Here is a 19,511-nt window from a genome sequence, read left to right on the forward strand (position 1 = left end):
TCTGCTTTAATGGACCTCTCGTAAGGTGTTTCTGAAGGTTTCTGGAAAGATTTCACTTGACCTATTGTTAAAGATCAGTAGCATTAGGAAAGTGATGTTGCCAGTCCCTCGAGTGTTTTAGTTAAAGCAGGTTTCCCTGTACTTTCATTAATGGGCAGTCCCTCTAGCCTGTTTCACCAGAGTGATATTTCTAGGGATTTAGGCTTTTTGATTGTTTTTATTCTGTTCTGTTCTTTTTAATACGTTTCAAGATCCTTTTGGTCTCTTTGGTATGAATCTGAAATACGAAACCTTACACTGTAGATGGATGTCTTGAAGTTGATTGTTCTCTCTTACGTAGTGTAAGTGAAACTCAGCTTTGAATATAACTTTTATAACAAAATTAACTTTAAAACAGTTCTTTTTAAATTGAAAACATGTAACACTTGCCTGTTTTTACATTTCTACACATAGACTGATCAAAAGCTTTTTAGTCCAATTGGAGTAATTTTAGATTAATCAAAGAACGCAAGCAAAAATCAAAAGTAGCATTCATAAGAAGAAAGTGAAGAGGTTCTTCTCTGTACCTAATTCTCGTTAAGTCAGTGAATGGAATGCTTCTTTCCCTCAGAGGAAAAAAACCAAAAGTGTGTGATTGTTCTGACTGGCACTTGGCATATGCTTTCACACGTTGTGGAGTGAGAGTCAGTATGTACCCTTGTAATTTGACAGCATCAAGCAGACACTTTGCACGCGTGTAAATAGACACACGCCATAAGGCAGCAGAGAGCCAGACCAATGGTCCAGCAGATTTGAATTTGCAAGAGGTAGTAGAAAATTGGCTGACGGTGTATCTAAAACATACCATGAGCCAGCTCTCAGGAGTCCTGCCTTCAGAAGGGAAAGAAATAGAGGTAGGGATTAATATTCTGCCAAACCCCTTGATGTTGCTCTTTGAGGAAGGGAACAGCACAGTGCTGGGGTTATCTGTCCCACGTCCGGGATCGTGTGCAGTGCGGGTAGCAAACCTGATTCCTCCTAATTTACCATCCCAGTGTCATTAATCCCTATTATTACCCCTTCCTGTGGCCGCACTGGCTCAGCCCTGGCCTAAACCCTTCAAACCAGGCAAATTTGCCAGCACGAAGAAGTTTTGGGTCTGTGCTGTGGACAGATGGCTGGGCTCCCTAGTGAACAGAGCCAGCGGGTATGGTTCCAGCAACAGGCTCTGGCTGCTTCATTGGAGTAATGATTGATGGTGACTTATACAAGGGCTAAGAGTAATTCTTTGCTGTTAACCAGACTTGGCTACAGCAGAATGGAAGTGGAAATTTGTTGCTTCATTTATTCATCCTGCCTCTGCTTCCTTCCCGCCCACCCTTTGTGCTTTTTAATACCAAAAAGATGAAACTACTTTGCTCAATCTTAAAATTGTCTTTCCCAAGGTACTCTTAATTGTATCTCGACACCTTTTCTCATTCACAGACGCATAAGAAGATTAAAGATTGAGGGAGCAGTAATAGATTTAGTTAGATTTTAATAGGATTTGCAGAGGACAATGCAGAGAATGAACGCCATAGAAAATATTGCTACTCTATCTTTGATATCCCTAAGGCTTCTTAGGTAGCCTTTCCCAGAGATTTTTGTCTGTGCCCTGCATTCAGAGCCAAGACTCTCATTTTTCAATAGAGTGTGTGTGGGTTTTTTTAAAGGAATATCTAATCATCTTGGTAAACAGGATGTTACATTATGACCTGCAAAAATCATTGCAGCCGTCATTTTGTATTGTTTGTTTGTATCTTGTTAAGTGTAGTTTTGCATGTCGACAGTGGGCTTTTTAATAGTGCTTGTTACGTTTCTGAAAGTGTCTGATGTTTTTGTTTAATGTCAGATGAAGTAAAGGGGTGGGTTCTGATATCTCTGATTAACCTGGATTCATCACACCTTCAGACGTGTAATTCACGATGCTTCACTAAATGCCTATTTCACGTTTGGAGCCCTGTCTCCCAGAATAATTTGTGGAGGGACCGGGTACTTCCAGAAGGTGATTCAGCACTCCTGAAATCTGAATTATCCCTGGAAGTGCCTTCCTCTGCTGACTATAAGGGAAACCTTCATGCATAATTTAGACTTAGGTGAGATTTAGGTAGACAGTGGTGCTCAGCATTTTCTATCAATTTCTAAGGTTTCTCTTGGTATGCACCCAAAACCTCAGGCATCAAAAAGCTCCAGTCCTTCTTGAAAAAGTACATTGATGTATCTTTACTTTGCTCCTAGTTGTGATCTCAAGCAAATTTTGGGCGTAAAAAAATCTGAGGACCAAAAAAAAACCCCATAAAACCACCCCAAAAAAACTGTAACAAGGTTTACCCATTTCATGACTCCCAGGTTGTGCCCATCACTGTATCTTCTGAGGTTCCAGTCGTACATTAAGCAAAGTGACTGGTAGCTGGTTCATATTTGAAGAGACTGTGTATTATGAATCAGTATTTAACATCCAGTTCAATGCAGCATTATATTTAGCAAGTGGCTGTTGCGAGAGAAGTGCTGAAGCGTTTCAAAGTGTTTCCCAAAACAATACCCAGAGGAAAGACATGGCCCTAGCAAAAAGCTTTCTTGGTGTCGAATGAGTCTGTATCCAGCCCTGTACCAGCATGGGACAAAGTTTGTCAGTGTAGCATTAATGTTTGCAATGTTTGTTGTACTGGTCTGTGGTAATGGTTCAGACATTACAATGAAATTGCTTTTGTCTCAGCTCTTTTCCTCCTATCTTAAGCTTTATTTCTTTGTTCTCCTGCAGCCCAGCCATGGCCGGAGATTCTAGGATCTTCATGAACCAGGACATGGACATCGGAGTTACATCCAGAGAGCCTAAGAAGATTCCCAAACAGGCTCGGGACGATGTCCCCATTGCCACTGACCGAACCCGCCTCATAGCAGCAGAAGGTAAGAAGCCACGTCAGCGTTACATGGAGAAGAGTGGCAAGTGCAATGTGCACCATGGAAATGTCCAAGAAACCTATCGATACCTTAGTGACCTCTTCACTACGCTGGTGGACCTCAAGTGGCGTTTTAATCTTCTTGTCTTCACTATGGTCTATACCATCACTTGGTTGTTTTTTGGATTCATATGGTGGCTCATTGCCTATATCCGGGGAGACCTGGACCATCTTGAAGATGAGAACTGGATCCCCTGTGTTGAAAATCTCAGTGGATTTGTTTCTGCATTTCTGTTTTCTATCGAGACTGAGACAACAATTGGGTATGGCTACAGGGTCATAACGGAGAAGTGCCCAGAGGGCATCGTACTGCTCCTGATCCAGGCGATTCTGGGCTCCATTGTCAATGCGTTCATGGTAGGATGCATGTTCGTCAAGATCAGCCAACCAAAGAAGAGGGCTGAAACCCTCATGTTTTCCAACAACGCAGTCATTTCCATGAGGGATGAGAAGCTCTGTCTCATGTTCCGAGTTGGAGACCTCCGCAATTCCCACATTGTCGAGGCTTCCATTAGAGCCAAACTGATTAAGTCCAAACAGACCAAAGAAGGAGAGTTTATCCCCTTGAACCAAACAGACATCAACGTGGGATTTGACACTGGAGACGACAGATTGTTCCTGGTGTCACCTCTTATCATCTCGCATGAAATCAATGAGAAAAGCCCCTTCTGGGAGATGTCCCGTACCCAGCTGGAGAAGGAGGAGTTTGAAATTGTGGTCATCCTGGAAGGAATGGTGGAAGCAACAGGTAAGAACTTGTCAAAAATCGGTCACAATTTTGAGGGAGGAAGGGAAAAATGGAGTGCAGTGTGGCATTAAGATTTTACTGTCAATGTCACCTGGACTTAGAATATGTTGAGATTTGTCCTTCTCTAGTGACTGATTCAGGTGGGATATTGTGGTCAGAGATAAGTAGCAATGAAAAGATGGGTCCTTTAGCTCATGTTGTAGCGTTTCACGCTCTTTTTATATGTCTGGGATTCAGACAAAGGGGTTAGTCGAGGAGCTGTCCATAATCACTTAGAACTGATCCATGGGGAAAAAAGGAATGGACTAAAGGAATTCATGAGGTCGCTTGTGGTCCTGTTTCCTGTGATCAAAATTCATGGCACAAATCTTTTTCCATTTCTCCTCTATTAAAAATTGACTGGAACTGTGCTATTTTAGGTATTGCTGTAGCATTGCTTTTTAATGGAGGCGATGAAGGAAGTGCCCAAGTGTTACTGTATCCCGTAAAACAGCATGTGCTGAAACTGAATGACTTGCACGTGATGTGGGACATATATTTTCAAAAGGACCTCAAAGAGGAAAAATACAGAAACTGCTTTTGTGACTGTTGCAACTCAGCAGCTGTTTAACAGCTTAAAACAATGCTGTGTAATGGGTAGATCAGGAGATACACTCAGCTGACTCCCAATATCCTCCTATGGGTGTATTTGTGGCAGGCGGTGAAAGAAGTCTGCGACCGTATGTAATAAATCTGGAAAAGCTGTGTGCCTCAGCCATCCCAAGTGTAGAAAAGAGGTGGCAGTGTGCCCCTCAAGCTGAGCAAACGGATGGCCACAGAGGCCCCCAGTTTCCTTTCCACAGGTAGGATGCAGTGTATCTCCTAGGGGTCTGGCTAGGGAGGAGGATGCTTTTACTCTGGAGTCTCACCTGAAAAACGTGGTACCATGGGGTCATTTTACCACTTACACCCAATTCATTCATTCTAAGCTTTGAGGAGGAGCTGGCAGGCTCTGTCTGCAGTGCTTCCAGCACCGCAAGCGTGTTTAAGCACCCTGAGATGCTGATGCTCCCTTCAGGCAGCCTTTCTGGGTCTGGGGTTGGCAGCATGCCTTGGTCGAATCAGGGCCTTTAAGGGGAAGGGGGCTACGGGAAGCACTGAGGAGAGAACTGCTATCTAGAGATGTGGAAACACAGAAAGACTCAGAGGAAAAAAATGCAAAAAAGCTTTTCTAAGTAGTTTTGCCTTTTGGTTTGTGAGAATTTTAGTTACGAGATGGCATTGTGAACCCAAGTTTTTTTCTGATGGTGGTGTTTGGGGGTTTTTCCCATCTTGGTGAGGCATGGGTTCTCTCTGAAACACTAGCAAGGGTTTTCAGCTTGATACGAGTACTCAGTGGTATCAGCACCCTGTCTCACAGATTCTGGCCCTTGCTTGCTATTAATATTGTCCCCTTCTTCAAATTTGTCCTTGTTAGCCTCCTAACAGCCAGATCTAAGGGGAAACAGACTCTCAAATTCCTGCATCCCAGACCTTTGCTCTTAAAGACAGCTCTCTCGCTAGCTAATTCAGTTTCCCAGTGTCTCCCTTTAGTCCTTAGGTGAATAGCAATAGCTGAGTTCGCCAAACAGAGCTAATGGGAGGTTATGTGTAGATTGCACTGTGCCTGGGTTGGAGTACTGTATTGTAGAAGTGGAATTCATTTGGCATTAATAGGCAAATATTCTTTCCCAGCAGAGTACTGTAGAGATGTGGCAAAAGAAGGGGTGGGTGGAAAAGACTATCAAAGGCAAAGATTTGTAATGGAAGCTTGTTTTGTAGCCTAAACATTTACTAGAGACTAGAACCTCCTAATCTGAGCATGGAATGCAGTTCCTTGTTTGTCCAAAGCCTCTTTCCTCATCACACAGTGACGCTATCAAATTCTGCTTGAACAGCTACTGCACTGCCTTCCTCTTAGGGAAGCTCAGCCTCTGCTAGCTATGTATGAGAGGAAGTCATCATCAATAACAACCTGAAAATTAAAAGCATAGCATAGGAATAATATTGCTTTACAAATGGGCTCCTCTCCCAGAGGGATTGTACAGGCCAGTGTGTAATGATATTAAGGAGCGTACATCTGTGGAAATGAATTATCCTGGGCTCAGAAGACAGGCTGTGAAATTCCAAAATTGGAGCTAGAAGAACCAGTTTGTATTGAACTTAGGAGAGAGGGGACCTCAGATGATGCCGTTATCTGATTCAGAGGCGGAGATGGTTTTCTGAATGGCAAATGGTAACTGAGGGGTGATATTTTGCCACAATGAGAGTGGCTTGCAAAAGCAGCGTTTGTGCTTTCCTACTTTGTCCTCACATTTTGTAATATTGATAAACCCATTTGGGGGATATTAGTCCCTACCTTCAGACCTTGAAATTTGCTCCAAGCAAATTCTTTAGGTTCTTTCCTTCCTGTCATATTGTTCAAGCTTCATCTGCTTTCGGGAATGGTATCATTTACTTGCAGCATGACTTCTATTAAATCGTGACACTGTTACAACCTGGTCAGGTTCAGGGCAGTATAAAAATGCAACAGACCGTTTGTTCCCTTAGTAACCCCTATGAACTATTAGGAACCACCATCACAGGTTTCAGAGGTACAACTGGTCAGCGTATACAGCTCTGTTCATGGGGCACAAGAGGCAGGCAAGTCCTCCGTACTCTCTCAGAGGTGGCTCAGCTCCGCAGTTGTTGTCAGGAGTAAAAATTAATGGAAACTTATTCCATCTTTACAGACAACAGCAAATCATACATTGAATGCTTCCTGCACTGGTGGGGAAAAGACAGCTGTATTTTTTCATAAGGTATTTTGAAAAGCAGGTCAAAATGGCGATTGCCAACATACAAATGACTAAAGAAATTTAAGCATAATGTCTTGACTAAAAACGTGAATATTTTTCACTGAAAATTTGGGACAGCAATTTTGTAACTATTTCCAATAGCTTTAACCAAGCACACACATATTACATATGTAATGTCTCCTCTCAAACAAGTAACTCTTCTTACTGACATTTAAGTTTAATTCTGATCCAGTGGAAGGCAAAGATGGTAAATAGTTTCAAATTAAAAGTGTAGAATCTCTTCTGAAGAGTTGAAACACTTCAAGGTGTTTGTTTGTTTGTTTTTTTTACAAAGTGAAACATTGTGTTTTAAAACCATGTTTTTGTTTTCAAGTTAACTAGAATTTTTAAAAGGATAAATAACAACACACTGAAGAATAGCAGCACGTAAGACACATACCAGCCAGCCTAAAATGCAATGCTTGTATTTTGCTGAAAAAGAAAATAAACATTGTATTATTCTAGTGAGAGCTCCCCAGGGCCCCACAGCTGTTCTAAGAACTACCCCACCAAGCCCGCTGCAGCAGAAAGCCCACTGACGTGGGTCTTTCCAATCAATATTTTAGTATGGTTGAGGCACTGTGACTCCACAAGAGGTTAAAAAATGCCAAAGGGAGACTAAATTTCTGGGCAGATCTGTTGTGATCATTGCTGAGTGAAACGACGACTGTAAAGACAAAATCAATATAGATGACAAGTGTTCTGACTTCCAGTGTTGCTTCGTGGGCATCTTGAAAGCAGCAACATCACTCACAGTGCCTGCTTAATGAATTGGTCACGGAGATTACTTTAGGGAATTAATTCTCTTTTGCCTTATCTGAAAGGGACACTTGTCAAGATCAGCAATTTGACCTGCAATAAGAGGGAAGCAAGCGAAGGTGGAAAATGTGTTTGCAAAGTGAATACATTTTTGCTTTCACTGCCTTTCTGCTTCCCACAGTGGCAACAAAAAATTAGAGCCATCCTGTTGACAGAATAGTTCCAGGCTGTTGTTGGCCAAACCTCTTGTCCGTACCCTCCTGATCCTGAATTGAACGTGGTGTATAAGGCAAGGCTGCTGGAATGTAGAGGAGCAAGGGAGATTCAGACCCCGCTTCCATGTGCGTGCAGAGTCAGCTGTGTTATGATGAAGAATTTGGCTGTTTCAATTAGAGAACATTGGAGACTTCAATTTTATTTTCTTTTTTCCCTTTCTGTAAGCCATCACTCCATGTGATGACGCATTCTGCACATCCTACAAGACTCTCTTTTCTGGCAGATAATTTGAAGAGGCTCTCTTCTCTTCCAACTTTACCCTTCTGCTGCTATTTACTGACAATTAACCAAAACCTGATTTATCAGTAGCTGTCCTGCAAACTTCATTCTGTATCTACAGTGTTCAGCATTGCTATTGTCTGGGCATAGAGACAGCAGTGCTTGTTACTTTATTCTTGGTCCTCACTGGTTTTCATTACCTCTTTTTTTCCACCACCATTAAATAAGCCACAAGAGACAGTCCAGATGCCTGATTAGTCCAGTCACTTAATGAAGTTTTAATAAACTCTTAGGAAAGGATAGTCATCTATATTTCTGGCTTAGAGTCTGTGTGATAAAAAGTGGTTTAATGATTAGAAGTGATTTGCCTTATCCTGTCCGTGTGAGAGTGTAGGCAAACAGCAGCTTTTTTGCACTTCAATTTATCCACCTTTACAGAGGACGTAGTAAAATTTCCTGGCTGTAAATATAGGACCAAAAGAAGTAGTCACAACATAAGATATCCTGAAATTAATCATGATTTTCACGGGAGAACAAAGGAAGGGTGAAATAACTAAATGGAGTTTTTGTGCATTCATCATCTTGTTTGGCTTGTCTTGGTGTTTTGTTTTGCATTTTGCATATAAATAAATGTTCTTTTCTGCAAGAAGGACCTTGCAGAACTGTTACAGAAACTGCTTATATAATTATAGGGAAGAGAGAGGCGTCTCAAGTCATTCTTTTCATGAGCTGAGTTGTCCTCCCGAGGTAGACGTTGGCAGGTCAGTCATCTTGGGTGCCTCTGCAATCACTATAAAGACCTTTGTGAGGGGCCCAAACTTAGATGATGTGAGCTTGGTGCTCAGGTTGTGCCCGGTAGAGACATGGCAATTGAATCTCAGATCTTTAAATCATAAGGTCCTTTTTTTGGTTGGTGGAGTTTTTTTGGGTTTGGTGGTTTTTTTTTTTTTTCCATTCCCAGTGCCTAGGAGCTTTCAAATGCCCGGAGAGCATTCAGATAAATTAAAATCCTATTAGTCTCCTCTGGCATAAAAATCAAAGTGAATCAAGCCCAGACATGTCCTCCTCTAAAGGAGACAAGCACAAATAATTGGAGGACCATGCTCCTACCTTCTAATATTCCTTTTCAAGTTGGAGGAATATTGACTTTTTGGAGGTTACAGTGTTCTTTGGTCTAATTAACGCAAAGGGACTAATAAATTTTATAACTATCCAAATGCTGATGCTAATCTAAAGACATGTATTGCTTAATTAGGGCGATAGAACTTAAAATTTTTATAACCACTCCTTGCCATCCTAACTTACCTCAGTCTGTCACTATACCTCTGAGTCCATCAGTTCTTTCTCTGTGCTCTTGTGGCGTAGGCGGAGCTCAGCTCAAGGAGCGCAGTATGTATTATGCAGCTTTATTATGTGCATCCAGTACAAGGGGAGAAGTCACCCTGCATACAATAGTGTATGAAAACAAGGGCAGGGAAGTGAAATCACTTCCAGCAGTATCTGTGTCTGAACTGCAGAGAGCCCAGCAAATATGGCAAACAGACAGTCAGCAGCCCCGTGACATTTTGCCAGCAGATAATCACTGAGCTCTGTGGCATTTAAATGAGGAGAGTTAATTTTAGGCTGATGAAAAACGTTGTCTTGCCAGCCCCAGGGGTTGGGATATCTCTACCCGCTGAGAAAGTTCAGGCCGTGTAGCAGTACCGAAAGATTCAACTGTACTGGTGATGTGATCAAATCGAAGCCTGTGGCGATTTCTCGGGTTGGTAGATCGTGTTTTGTGGTCTCCTTGCCCTCTCCCATTAAACTGCTGGTGAAGGTACTGGCTGTGACGGTGTGCTTGACGAAAATACACATCCTCCAACAGCTGGAGAGAGACTGCTGGTTCATCTTTGGATAACCAAACAGCTGTAGATGCAGTTAGATTTGGCCTGTGATAATGAAGTTTGATTTTAACTGGTAACCTAAGGGTATACAAGACCTGGAAATCAGGAGCAATCTCCACTTTTCCTAGCAGTGTGGCAGAGCCAGAAGCGTCTGCTCCAGTTGCATAATCAGGGGCATTGCAAGCAGTGAAACGTTCGGAAATCTGCAACTCCCATTGAGTACGCTGCAGAAGAACCAGGCTCCTTACTGAGCGAGCCATCAAATAACTGCTTTTTGTCAGCACGTATTACCATTCCTTTGTCTTTGCTAAAATGTAAGCTGCTTGATCCCAGCTGATTTTGATGACAGAAAAGTGCCTTATTGGTAGAGTTCCCTGACACCTCTTTTACACACCAGTCTTTCCTCAGTGACTCTCTCTTGTTCTCAAATGTAATGAAACACCTGGTTTAATACACATAGCAATATATTTTGTATCTTTTCATCTACTGGAAACCAGAAACCAGCCGTTTCGGAAGGCATCTATGGCTGCCTTAAACAGGAGCATGCACAAACTCTGTTATTGATCCGTGATGTAGTGACTCCAGCCAACAGATAAAAAAAAAAAAATCCACTTCTTAGGATTCTGCTCTAATTAAATTATCATTAAAACTCTATGAAATGTCTATTGCAGAATGTGAAACCAGGAGACAGTCCTCTGGTCTCCAGCTTTCTAAAAAGCCTGGAACTGGTTCCAGCTTTACTGAAAACTCGGGGCATCTGCTTATAACTTTGTACAAACTTTTTTTCTGGTTTCAATTAAAATCGAGTTTTGTTTGCAACTGAAAGCTAAGCTACTGAATTAAGAGATGAGAAAGCTGTAAGTAAAACTTGAAAGCTGAAGATTTCACATATTTCACATTTTCCACAATAGACAGATTGTACAAATTTGTATTAAGAATACTTTTTGTTTTTAAACCAGATTCATTAGGAGAAAACTAAACTTCTAATGGTCTTACTATCCAGAAAATATGATACACTTGAAAAATAAAAATCTCTATGACTTTATTTTTAAGTAAGTTTTGAAGCACATCTACTTAAGACTGGCAAAGGGGCAATGAGGGTATTCTTTTGCCATGAAGCTTATTTAAATGAAATGCCCAAGTCACCAAATACCACTTATCTATAACGATGCCAAATATCTGTACTGTTTCAATCCAAAATGTGTAGTTATATCTACTTTAAGAAAAGGATTAACAGGCTTTATCAGGGCCATAACTACTATGATTATTTTTGCAAGAAATTTGGAGAGTTTGAGATCTCCCTCAATTTCTTGTGCTCTCCGAAATGTCAGTGCTTCAGGGTTGCGCAACTGAAGCAGAACAGCGGTGGCAAAGTTGGTGTGGTATTTGATGGGTAGGAGCAGACGGCATAATGATTGACTACACCCAAGGTGTCCCATGGATTTGGATAAGCAAGGCTTATCCAACGAAACCGCTGATTTTTGCACAAAGCCCACAGCCGTGAATGAAAGATCTCAGTCTGGTGAATTACTCCACCCCACCGCAAGCTGAAACTCGGATATTCAGAGCGCAGAAGGCACAGTGCACGTTGTATGCAAGTGGAAAGCAGCTGCATCCATGTGCTCTTAATAAAAGTAAGGTTTATTGTTTCCACACCTCTTCTGTCATCTTTTTGCAGTTACGGAGGCAATAATTAGCTAGGGATATTACAGATGCATTAATTAACCAGGCTGGAGAGCACAGGGGCAGCCTGCAAAGCAGGCACTTAACGGAATTTGAAGCAGAGACAATGCTGTTGTTTACTGGGTAATGTAGGAGTTGCCAAGCAGTATGTCCCCACGCAATTAAAACAGCACTGCACATGTGCTAAAAAGGAATATTTGAATGGGATTATGGAGCAATTACAAGTTGTCTTATTATGGTGGCTCTGTGTACCCCTGGGGTTACAGAAAGCAGCTACTGCAGGAAGCTGGCAGTATGCAGTATTTGGTTGCTGAAAGCTTTCCCTTGTTCCTTCTTTAATTGAATACTTACAGCAGGAGATAACTATGATTGTGTCTCTGGAGTTCAGGTTCACTGTCAGGTACTCCCCCCAGGGAAGGAGCTATTTCGGGCCCTGATTATAAGGCAGGAGCTCCCTTAGGATGCCTCAGGCCCCCACATTTAGCAGGGACACCCCATCTTGGCCTTGGGGACTTCTACGTGATGCCTTTGTGCAGCACTTGGATAGGCCAGGTAAGAATCACCCGGTTCGTTCACAGGACCTAATCCTGGGAGCCTGAACGGTCTCCTCTCCTGCTGTCTTTGCTGGGCTTTGAAAGCTCTCAGAGCTTGGAGGAGGCACTTGAAGGCCTTTGTGATTTCTGGTGCAAAACCAGCTCTGTCTAATAAAAGCCCTTGCCCAGGGAGGTCAACAGTATGGTTAAGTGCCGGGGACACAGCTCTCCTGAAAAAAACTGTAGCAGGACTCAGAAATTAGCAGGGCTCCGTGAGCTGCCTGCGCATTGAGCTGCTCTTTGCTGGCTGATTCAAGGGAGTGAAGATTAACCAGTCTTCACCTCGAGGTCTGAGGAGTCCAGGGCAGGTGATGCTGCACACTTTAGTGTCACCATATAGTCAGGAGTGGTCTCTACGCTGTTTTTCACTTGTAAAGCAAAAGCTGATAGTTTCCTGAAAAGACGTTGTACCTCAATAGAGCTTCTTAAGGCCAAAACACTTTGGGTAATTTTCTTTGTCCATTATTGTATTTTTCATAGCAGCCTCTGCACTTCCCAGTTCCTTCCAGTCCAGGAAGCAGGCACGCTAGAACGCTGTGACTAACTCTGTACTTGATGTTCCTGCCCAGAAGCAAATACTCCTGCAGATCTTCTAGGGGGGGAAATTGGCTTTTTAGTCTGCGATACAGAACTGCAAATTTCTCAGTGTTGCATGTATCACCACTCCTCTTTTCCCCTTTAAAGAATCAAAAGCAACTCATATACTCCTGGTCTGATAGCTTTAAACTAAGGAAAGCAATAAGAGACAAGTAAAGCTTTCCAAAGAACTTGCTTGTGTGGGTGCCTTTTAATGGACTGTAGCAGTTATGAGAATAAAATATTCGTCTTTTCACAGAGGTCCCTTTTTTATTTAAGGAAAGGACTTTTCTGAGATTTCAGTCACTTAGTTGAGCTCACGTGGTGAGAATACATGATATGCTCTTCCCTGAAGCATCTGACACTGATATTTTTCCCCGTATGCATTGCTTTAGATTTCTGTTTGTGTACTTTGGGCTGCAGGAGTCAAACTTGGAAGTATTGGCCAGGGACTGGATCAAATGCATATTTTGAATGTATTCCAGTCAGGTGTCTCTCTCACTCTCCAAAAGGGAACGGTGGGAGGAATTTGTGAGGTCAGGTTTTCCAAATTTCATCAGAATTAATTCCAAAATCAGAACATAATTAGGACAAACAGAAGACAAATATTTGGAAGAGAAGTCAGCCTTCACATTAGCAGGTGATTCCAAGAGAATTTGCTCGCAGTTACGCCAGTGCTGCATGCTTATCCCTGCTCTAAAAGCTTCTCTTTAAACTTTTTCAAAGTAAATAAATAAACTCCGATCCTTGGGGCTGAGAAGCAGCTTTACAAATATAAGTTTCATATTGCCCACTGTGCCTTCAATCCACAGTCCATTAATACATGGAATTCAATATGCTTATGAGCTTGACTGAGTGTTGCAGGTTTTTTGGTTCTGCCGACCCCATACAGTTGGATTGAACCCTCTAGAGGTATTTAAAAGCCAACTTGCCATATAAATCATTAGGAGTTGTGGCCCCCTCCACCTTTCGGGCTATATGTCTTGGTGTCTTAACCTAAGTGCAGGAGGGAATCGCCAATACTGCTGTAGGTGAAGAGGGATGGGGTCAGAGACAGTGGGGGAGCAGGGCAGTGGTTCATTCTACTTAGGGGCTGTGTGGATCAGGATTTGAGGTGCATTGGCAGGGTTGGATGTCGTTCTAGCACAGCTTACCAGAAGTGCTGTTAGTATCAGCCACGCAAGCAACACCTTGACAGAGCAAGGTGACGACAGAGAGAAGCTGCTTAGCTGTACCAGGCTTCAAACCCGTAAGCACAAGGTTCAGGAAACAGTCTGAAGATGCGGCGATGAATCCATGCCTTTTCCTTTGAGTGCTCAGCTCTTTCATGATAGAGGCTTTTGTAAGGCTTATTAACTGAAGACCTTTTCTGTGTCCCAGAGCAATCAGGTATGGCGATAACATGAAAGCGCTTTTAAATGAAAGAAGCGGTTGGCTGAGCATGTAAGGAAGCTTTGTATTTAACATCCTTCTGTTTCTACCCAGGGATGACTTGCCAGGCTCGCAGCTCCTACATGGACACCGAGGTGCTGTGGGGACATCGCTTCACTCCTGTCCTCACCCTGGAGAAGGATTTTTACGAAGTTGACTATAACAGCTTCCATAGCACTTACGAGACCAACACTCCTGTGTGCTGTGCCAAAGAGCTGGCCGAGTCTCGCCGGGAAGGCCAGCTCCTCAGCCACCTCTCCAGTGCCACCCTCCTGAGCGGAGGCAGAGAAGCAGAGATGGCAAAAGGGGAAGAAGAAGAAGAGGAAGAAGGCGAGAGGGAGCCAGCAGGATTGAATGGAGCCAATGGGACAGCAGGAGAGGTGAAAGAAGATATGCCTGTATAACACCTGAACTGCTGGACAGTAGATACTTACCCTTACTGGGAGACTGTGGCCTGGCGAGTCGGGAGTTGACTGGAAGTCAGAGGGCTGAGATTTATATCCAGATCTCTGCTGCCTGCTGCTTGATCCTGGCGAGTCACTGCACAGCACTGTGCCTCAGTTTCCCTCCCCTTTTATCTGTACAGTGAGGTTCTGAGCTTTGCACTCGTTTGCAAAGCATTTTGATCTCTATGGACAAGGCTCACTAAATATCATCACTGTTAAAATTGAAATTCCCACCACTGGTTGTTTCAAAAGATGTTCACTGGACGTTCAGAACTCTTCCCCCTTGAGAGGGTATTTAAAAAGTAAAAGCCCAGAATGTCCCATCTCAGTATGAAGAATGTGGTTTCATACCTTCACTTAATTTGTGAGTCAATGTATTGTAGACATTGTTACTGCTAAATTAAAAGAAGAGGAAAAAAAAACCTCTCTGGTATGTAGTGAAGTGTTTTGCCTTCGTGAATTTTACAAATAGATTTTAGCGTTTTCCTCCAGGATCACAGTCATTGTGATTTACTTCCTGCAAAACGTCTGATATTAACAGGACATCTTTCCCTGCAAACCTTTAGCATGTTTATCCAATGTTTTTGACTCTCTTCTCAAACTGAAGTGCTATCTTTGTGTACTCTTTCCATGGAACCTCTGACACATTTCATAGGCTATCCATGATCAGAAAAAGTTTAGATCTTGCCCCAGTGGAGTTTTTTTTTCTGGCCTTGGATGTCCCAGTCTCAGTTCTGGTTGACGATTTAAAATAAAGCAAGTTTCCATCTGGGAGTTTGAAATGTTCTGGAATTTCAGACAGAGTTCCTGTAGTAGGGAGACAGGGTAAGTAACAGTTTGCAAAATTCCCTGCTCTTCTGTAAAGTACGTGTTTAAAATAAAGCTTTAGATGCTGATGTTCCTATAGCTGATGGGAACATGCACTGGCATAACTGAAGCCAAACGGTCAGGCTAGTGCAAGCACGTTAGTTGGTCTCCAAAATCAGGATGAGTTCCCCACTTCTGTCAGTGGCAAGGGATAACATCTCTGGAGGTCTAATGCTAACCTGCCAGTAACTTCTTCAAGTGTTTTAGGCATGCTTTGTCCTGCAGCTTAAGATTGCTATTCCTGTGAAGCACCAAATTGAGTTAACAATTTCGGTCTTAACAAAGAGGTAAGCATAGAACCGTACTTCCCCAAAGAGGATTGTCACGTCCAGAAAAGGGGTGAAGAAAGCCAGTCTGTGAGATGAAAAATTTCCACACATTTGAACAACACAGAAAAAAAAATGGCCGTGTTGGGCAATATCTCTTCCCTTACCCCCCAAAATGTGGTGGAAAAAATAAGATGCCTGCAGAATTACTTCCTTATCAAAATGGAATGAACAACATATAATATGCAGGAGTTATTTTCCATATAGGAAGGACTGTATGTATATCTAGAAAATAAATATACATTGTAGTAGGGATGGACTGAGCTGCACACTGAGGATCTTAAATGTGGTTTTGCCTCTTGATGTTAGTACACAGACAAGATAAACTGGAAATAGAAAGCAATGGTCTCAGTGACTTGTAAACAAAGGGGAGAATACTATCTATATGGGTCAGAGATAATGTTTAGAGACCTAATGTTATAATGTAGATGAAAGAGAAATTTGGTTTTCTTTCTGAGGGGGGTGGAAAACTGAATATGACATGACTATGTTGTACTTAATACAGTGTCAAGAGCCAGCAGTCAGCTTGGCCTCCAGGATATAGGAATTACCATTATGTTAGACAGTAAGTTTCAAAGTGAAGTAACTTCATTTGAAATGCTCGTCAGTTCTAGAAAGCATCTTGCAGACTTGGCGAGAGTAGTATTTTTCAAAAAGGCCTCATTTTAGTTTTTCTGCTCAGCTCCCTCTTTTTCCATACTAAGCCTCAGAGGAACAGAGGGAAGAAAACAGGGAGAATAATGGGAGAGGTTTCTTAGAAGGGTTTGTTCTTTTTCTGAGACCCTCGCTTCTCACCTTACCTCTGCAAAATAATTATGTGTCAAAATTATTTTTCAGAATTTTTTTTTTCTGTAGCTGAAGCAAACTCCTAATGTAGGGGATAGTAATGGAAAGTAAAGCTGTAACCGATCTGTGCAAGTCAGGGGCAATTTCAGCCCCTCAGAGAGATGTCAGATAAGCTTTACCCAACGAACTGACTTGTCCAGCTCAATTCAACATGAGAGAGGGCTTGCTGGGTCCCTTGCATGATGCCAGAGATAGAGAGCTTGGAAAATGGCACTAGATTGCCTCTGCAGCTTTCTTCTCCTGCGTGGTTGTTACCCTCCAGAGAGAAGCTAGCCATTTTCACATACCCCAAAAGTTATCTCATCTGCTCGTTGCTCTTGAGAGTTCATCGCACAAAAAAAAGCTAATACTGTCAAGTCTGAGAAATCACATATCCTACACATTAGGAATTTTTGTTGTGGCACATCAGGTATTGCTAGCAGGATCATTGCTGAATGGTGTGTAGCGGAGCGGGGTGCAAATCTATTACGATGCATGGGAAGTAAGAGAAGTGTATTCCTCCCCTCTTGAGCAAAGCCCATAAGCAGCTGGGTACTCTGGTGGCTTCATAGACTATTTCTGTGTTTGAACTTTGCAAATATGCTTAAGGACCTTGTTGAATCAGATGCTTCAAACAGTGCCAGTGTGAGCTGTAGCAAAAGAACTTCCCTGACTTCTGTAGAATAGGAGAAGCATCCTCCTGTGTTTTTTAATAAGCTGAGCAGATCTGGAGGAGGATATCCTCCAGAGTTGAATGCACCTTGCATTTGGTATATAAAAGGCAGGGAACCATATTTTGAAGTTGTGTAGTATGGCAATCGGTTATGTGGGTTTTGGTAATGCAATCAAGTCGTACCCTTTCTGAAGCATTTTAGGCAGGCCGCAGGATTTTCCTGTGTTATCCTTTTCCTGAAATGTATCCCAAAGAGAGATTTAATTTAATAAGCATATTGAACTTTTCTGAAAGTAAGGGAGACAGCCTCTTCCTCTTCCCGAATTGTCATCTCTGAAACTTGTATCAGCTTCCCTGCCATTCCCCAGGCCTGTGCAGGACAATAAACCATGGGAATAAGAGCATAATAGACCCACCCTTTGCTGTAATGAACCTTTAAATACAAGTCTGCATCTCTTACGTGAGTTGAAATAGCTCACATAGATACATCCACCCACATAAATACCCAATACATACTATACACTCATCAGCATCTGTACTTATAAAAATATTAAATAATACTCCACAAGAAACATTTACGACCTGTAAACACAGTATTCATGCACAAATAACCATATTTATATAACTTACCCAGTAAACAAGCTAAAAATACATATTCAAAACCTTGAATAATTACATCTGCCTTACACATGTATCCCTGATAAACAAAATTCACACCAGTATCCATCCCCGATAGCATACACGTCTGTGTCCCTAACATAGCGAGCTCTCCTGCCACACACACACACACACACGACGGCAGCTCTCAGAAGCTACCCCGATTGTGCGTGTACGCAAAGCGCACACAGTTATTCACACCCCCCACCCCCCCAAACTTGCATGCCTGAATCCTGCATTTGCAAACATCACTTGAGGACTGTATTATTCATCCTGAGTCCAGGGTCCTTCATACAGACATAAACGTACACGTTGTCCTTCTGGCAGGCAAACCTACCTGTTCAAACGATTTTCCAACACCGTACCGCTAAACCTTGCATTGCACAACACAAATACATCGTGTAACCCTCAGGAGTGCAGAGTTATTACAGTAATTTCATTTCAGGTGTGTGTTTCTGTCCTGGAATCATCAGTTTGTGTGCAAACAAAAGCTACATTTCTTGTTCTTTATTTTTTTCCTTGTGGCAGGATAGTTTCTAATGCAGGAGAGCTAACGAGCTGTGAATGGAGGCAGGAAGGGAGAGTTGCTTACAGTAAGGGCTTTGCCATTCTCCTTGATTTTGTTTGAGGGTTTGAGGACTGGAGCGGGAGGGAGCCCTGCAAGCCGAGTCATTTTATTGTATCGAGTCATTTTATTGTATCGCTTCCTTTCCCAGGCCTGGCTTTTTAACTGCTCTGTTCTTGTGCAGTGTCACTAGTGCTCACATACGGCCAAGCTGACCTGTATGCCTCGTATGCTTTTTTCTCCTGGATGAGTTTCCATTCTCAGGCTTATTGAGACTATTCGTCTTGACTGAAGTATGTTTCTTAGCCTGACCTGAAGATATCTAGCCCTGAGGAATCTAGCTCTTGTCTTCGTAGTTGGTTCCAGGGGTTAATCAACGTGACTGTTAGAAATGTACCTTTACTTTTTATTTGAATTTACCTGGCTTTAACTTTCACTCATTCCAAGACCTGTCACTCATTTTCAGGCTTAAATTTACCCCCTCATTGTTTTCTCTCACTTGTTATTACGAATATATTTCCATCAGAAATAGTGGATCGTGAAGCTGAGATAAGAGGGAATGTTATTTATGCTCAGGTAATTAATACCCCATGATAAGCTCCGTGCACTGCCAGCCCTATCTGCTGCAATATATGAGAGGGATGTTGCCAGAATGTGTTAAGCAGCAGTTTGGCTGATGATGGAGAGGATACTTAATGAAGTCACAGGGAAACTAGGCAAGCTTTCAGTCCATGCATAAAAGGGGCAGCAGTTTCCATTTCAAGGCTAGTGAAACAGTGATAACTACTGAAAGTCTGACACTGGTATTTTGACTGACAGTAGTCAGGACTTCATTTCCAAGGATGCCTGGTCATTTAGATGGGTGTGAGATGCAGGAGAATCTAGCTGTTGGCATTTTATTAGATGAAGAAGTCAAGGCCAAATTCTGATTTCATTTAGGGCTATCGTTCTCTCTCAGGGAAATGGGGAGACATTCCAGTGGAGCCCAGTGGGTCCCTCCGCTTTGCCAACATCTAGCAGAGCAGAACTCGGTTCTTAAGTCCTAGTGGTTGTGCTTTCAGGGAATGGAGGGGAAGGTTGCATTTTCGGGCTTTATTGTGCGTAAGAAAATGCATACAAAAGTGGCTTGTGTTGAACAACTGCTGCTG

At 42.5% G+C, this 19,511-nt stretch overlaps 1 protein-coding gene across 1 annotated transcript; it reads left to right on the top strand.

The window, feature by feature from the left end:
• Nucleotides 1-2,783: 2,783 nt before the first annotated feature.
• KCNJ5 (potassium inwardly-rectifying channel, subfamily J, member 5) lies at nucleotides 2,784-14,408 on the top strand. Its single transcript, XM_009708216.1, has 2 exons — nucleotides 2,784-3,726; nucleotides 14,059-14,408. The coding sequence occupies exons 1-2, from the start codon at nucleotides 2,787-2,789 to the stop codon at nucleotides 14,406-14,408; spliced, it is 1,290 nt and encodes a 429-aa protein (XP_009706518.1). The 5' UTR covers nucleotides 2,784-2,786.
• Nucleotides 14,409-19,511: the final 5,103 nt, after the last annotated feature.

The sequence above is a fragment of the Cariama cristata genome, unplaced genomic scaffold (genome assembly GCF_000690535.1).
Source record: "Cariama cristata isolate BGI_N322 unplaced genomic scaffold, ASM69053v1 scaffold2769, whole genome shotgun sequence".
In the NCBI taxonomy this organism is placed as follows: domain Eukaryota; kingdom Metazoa; phylum Chordata; class Aves; order Cariamiformes; family Cariamidae; genus Cariama; species Cariama cristata.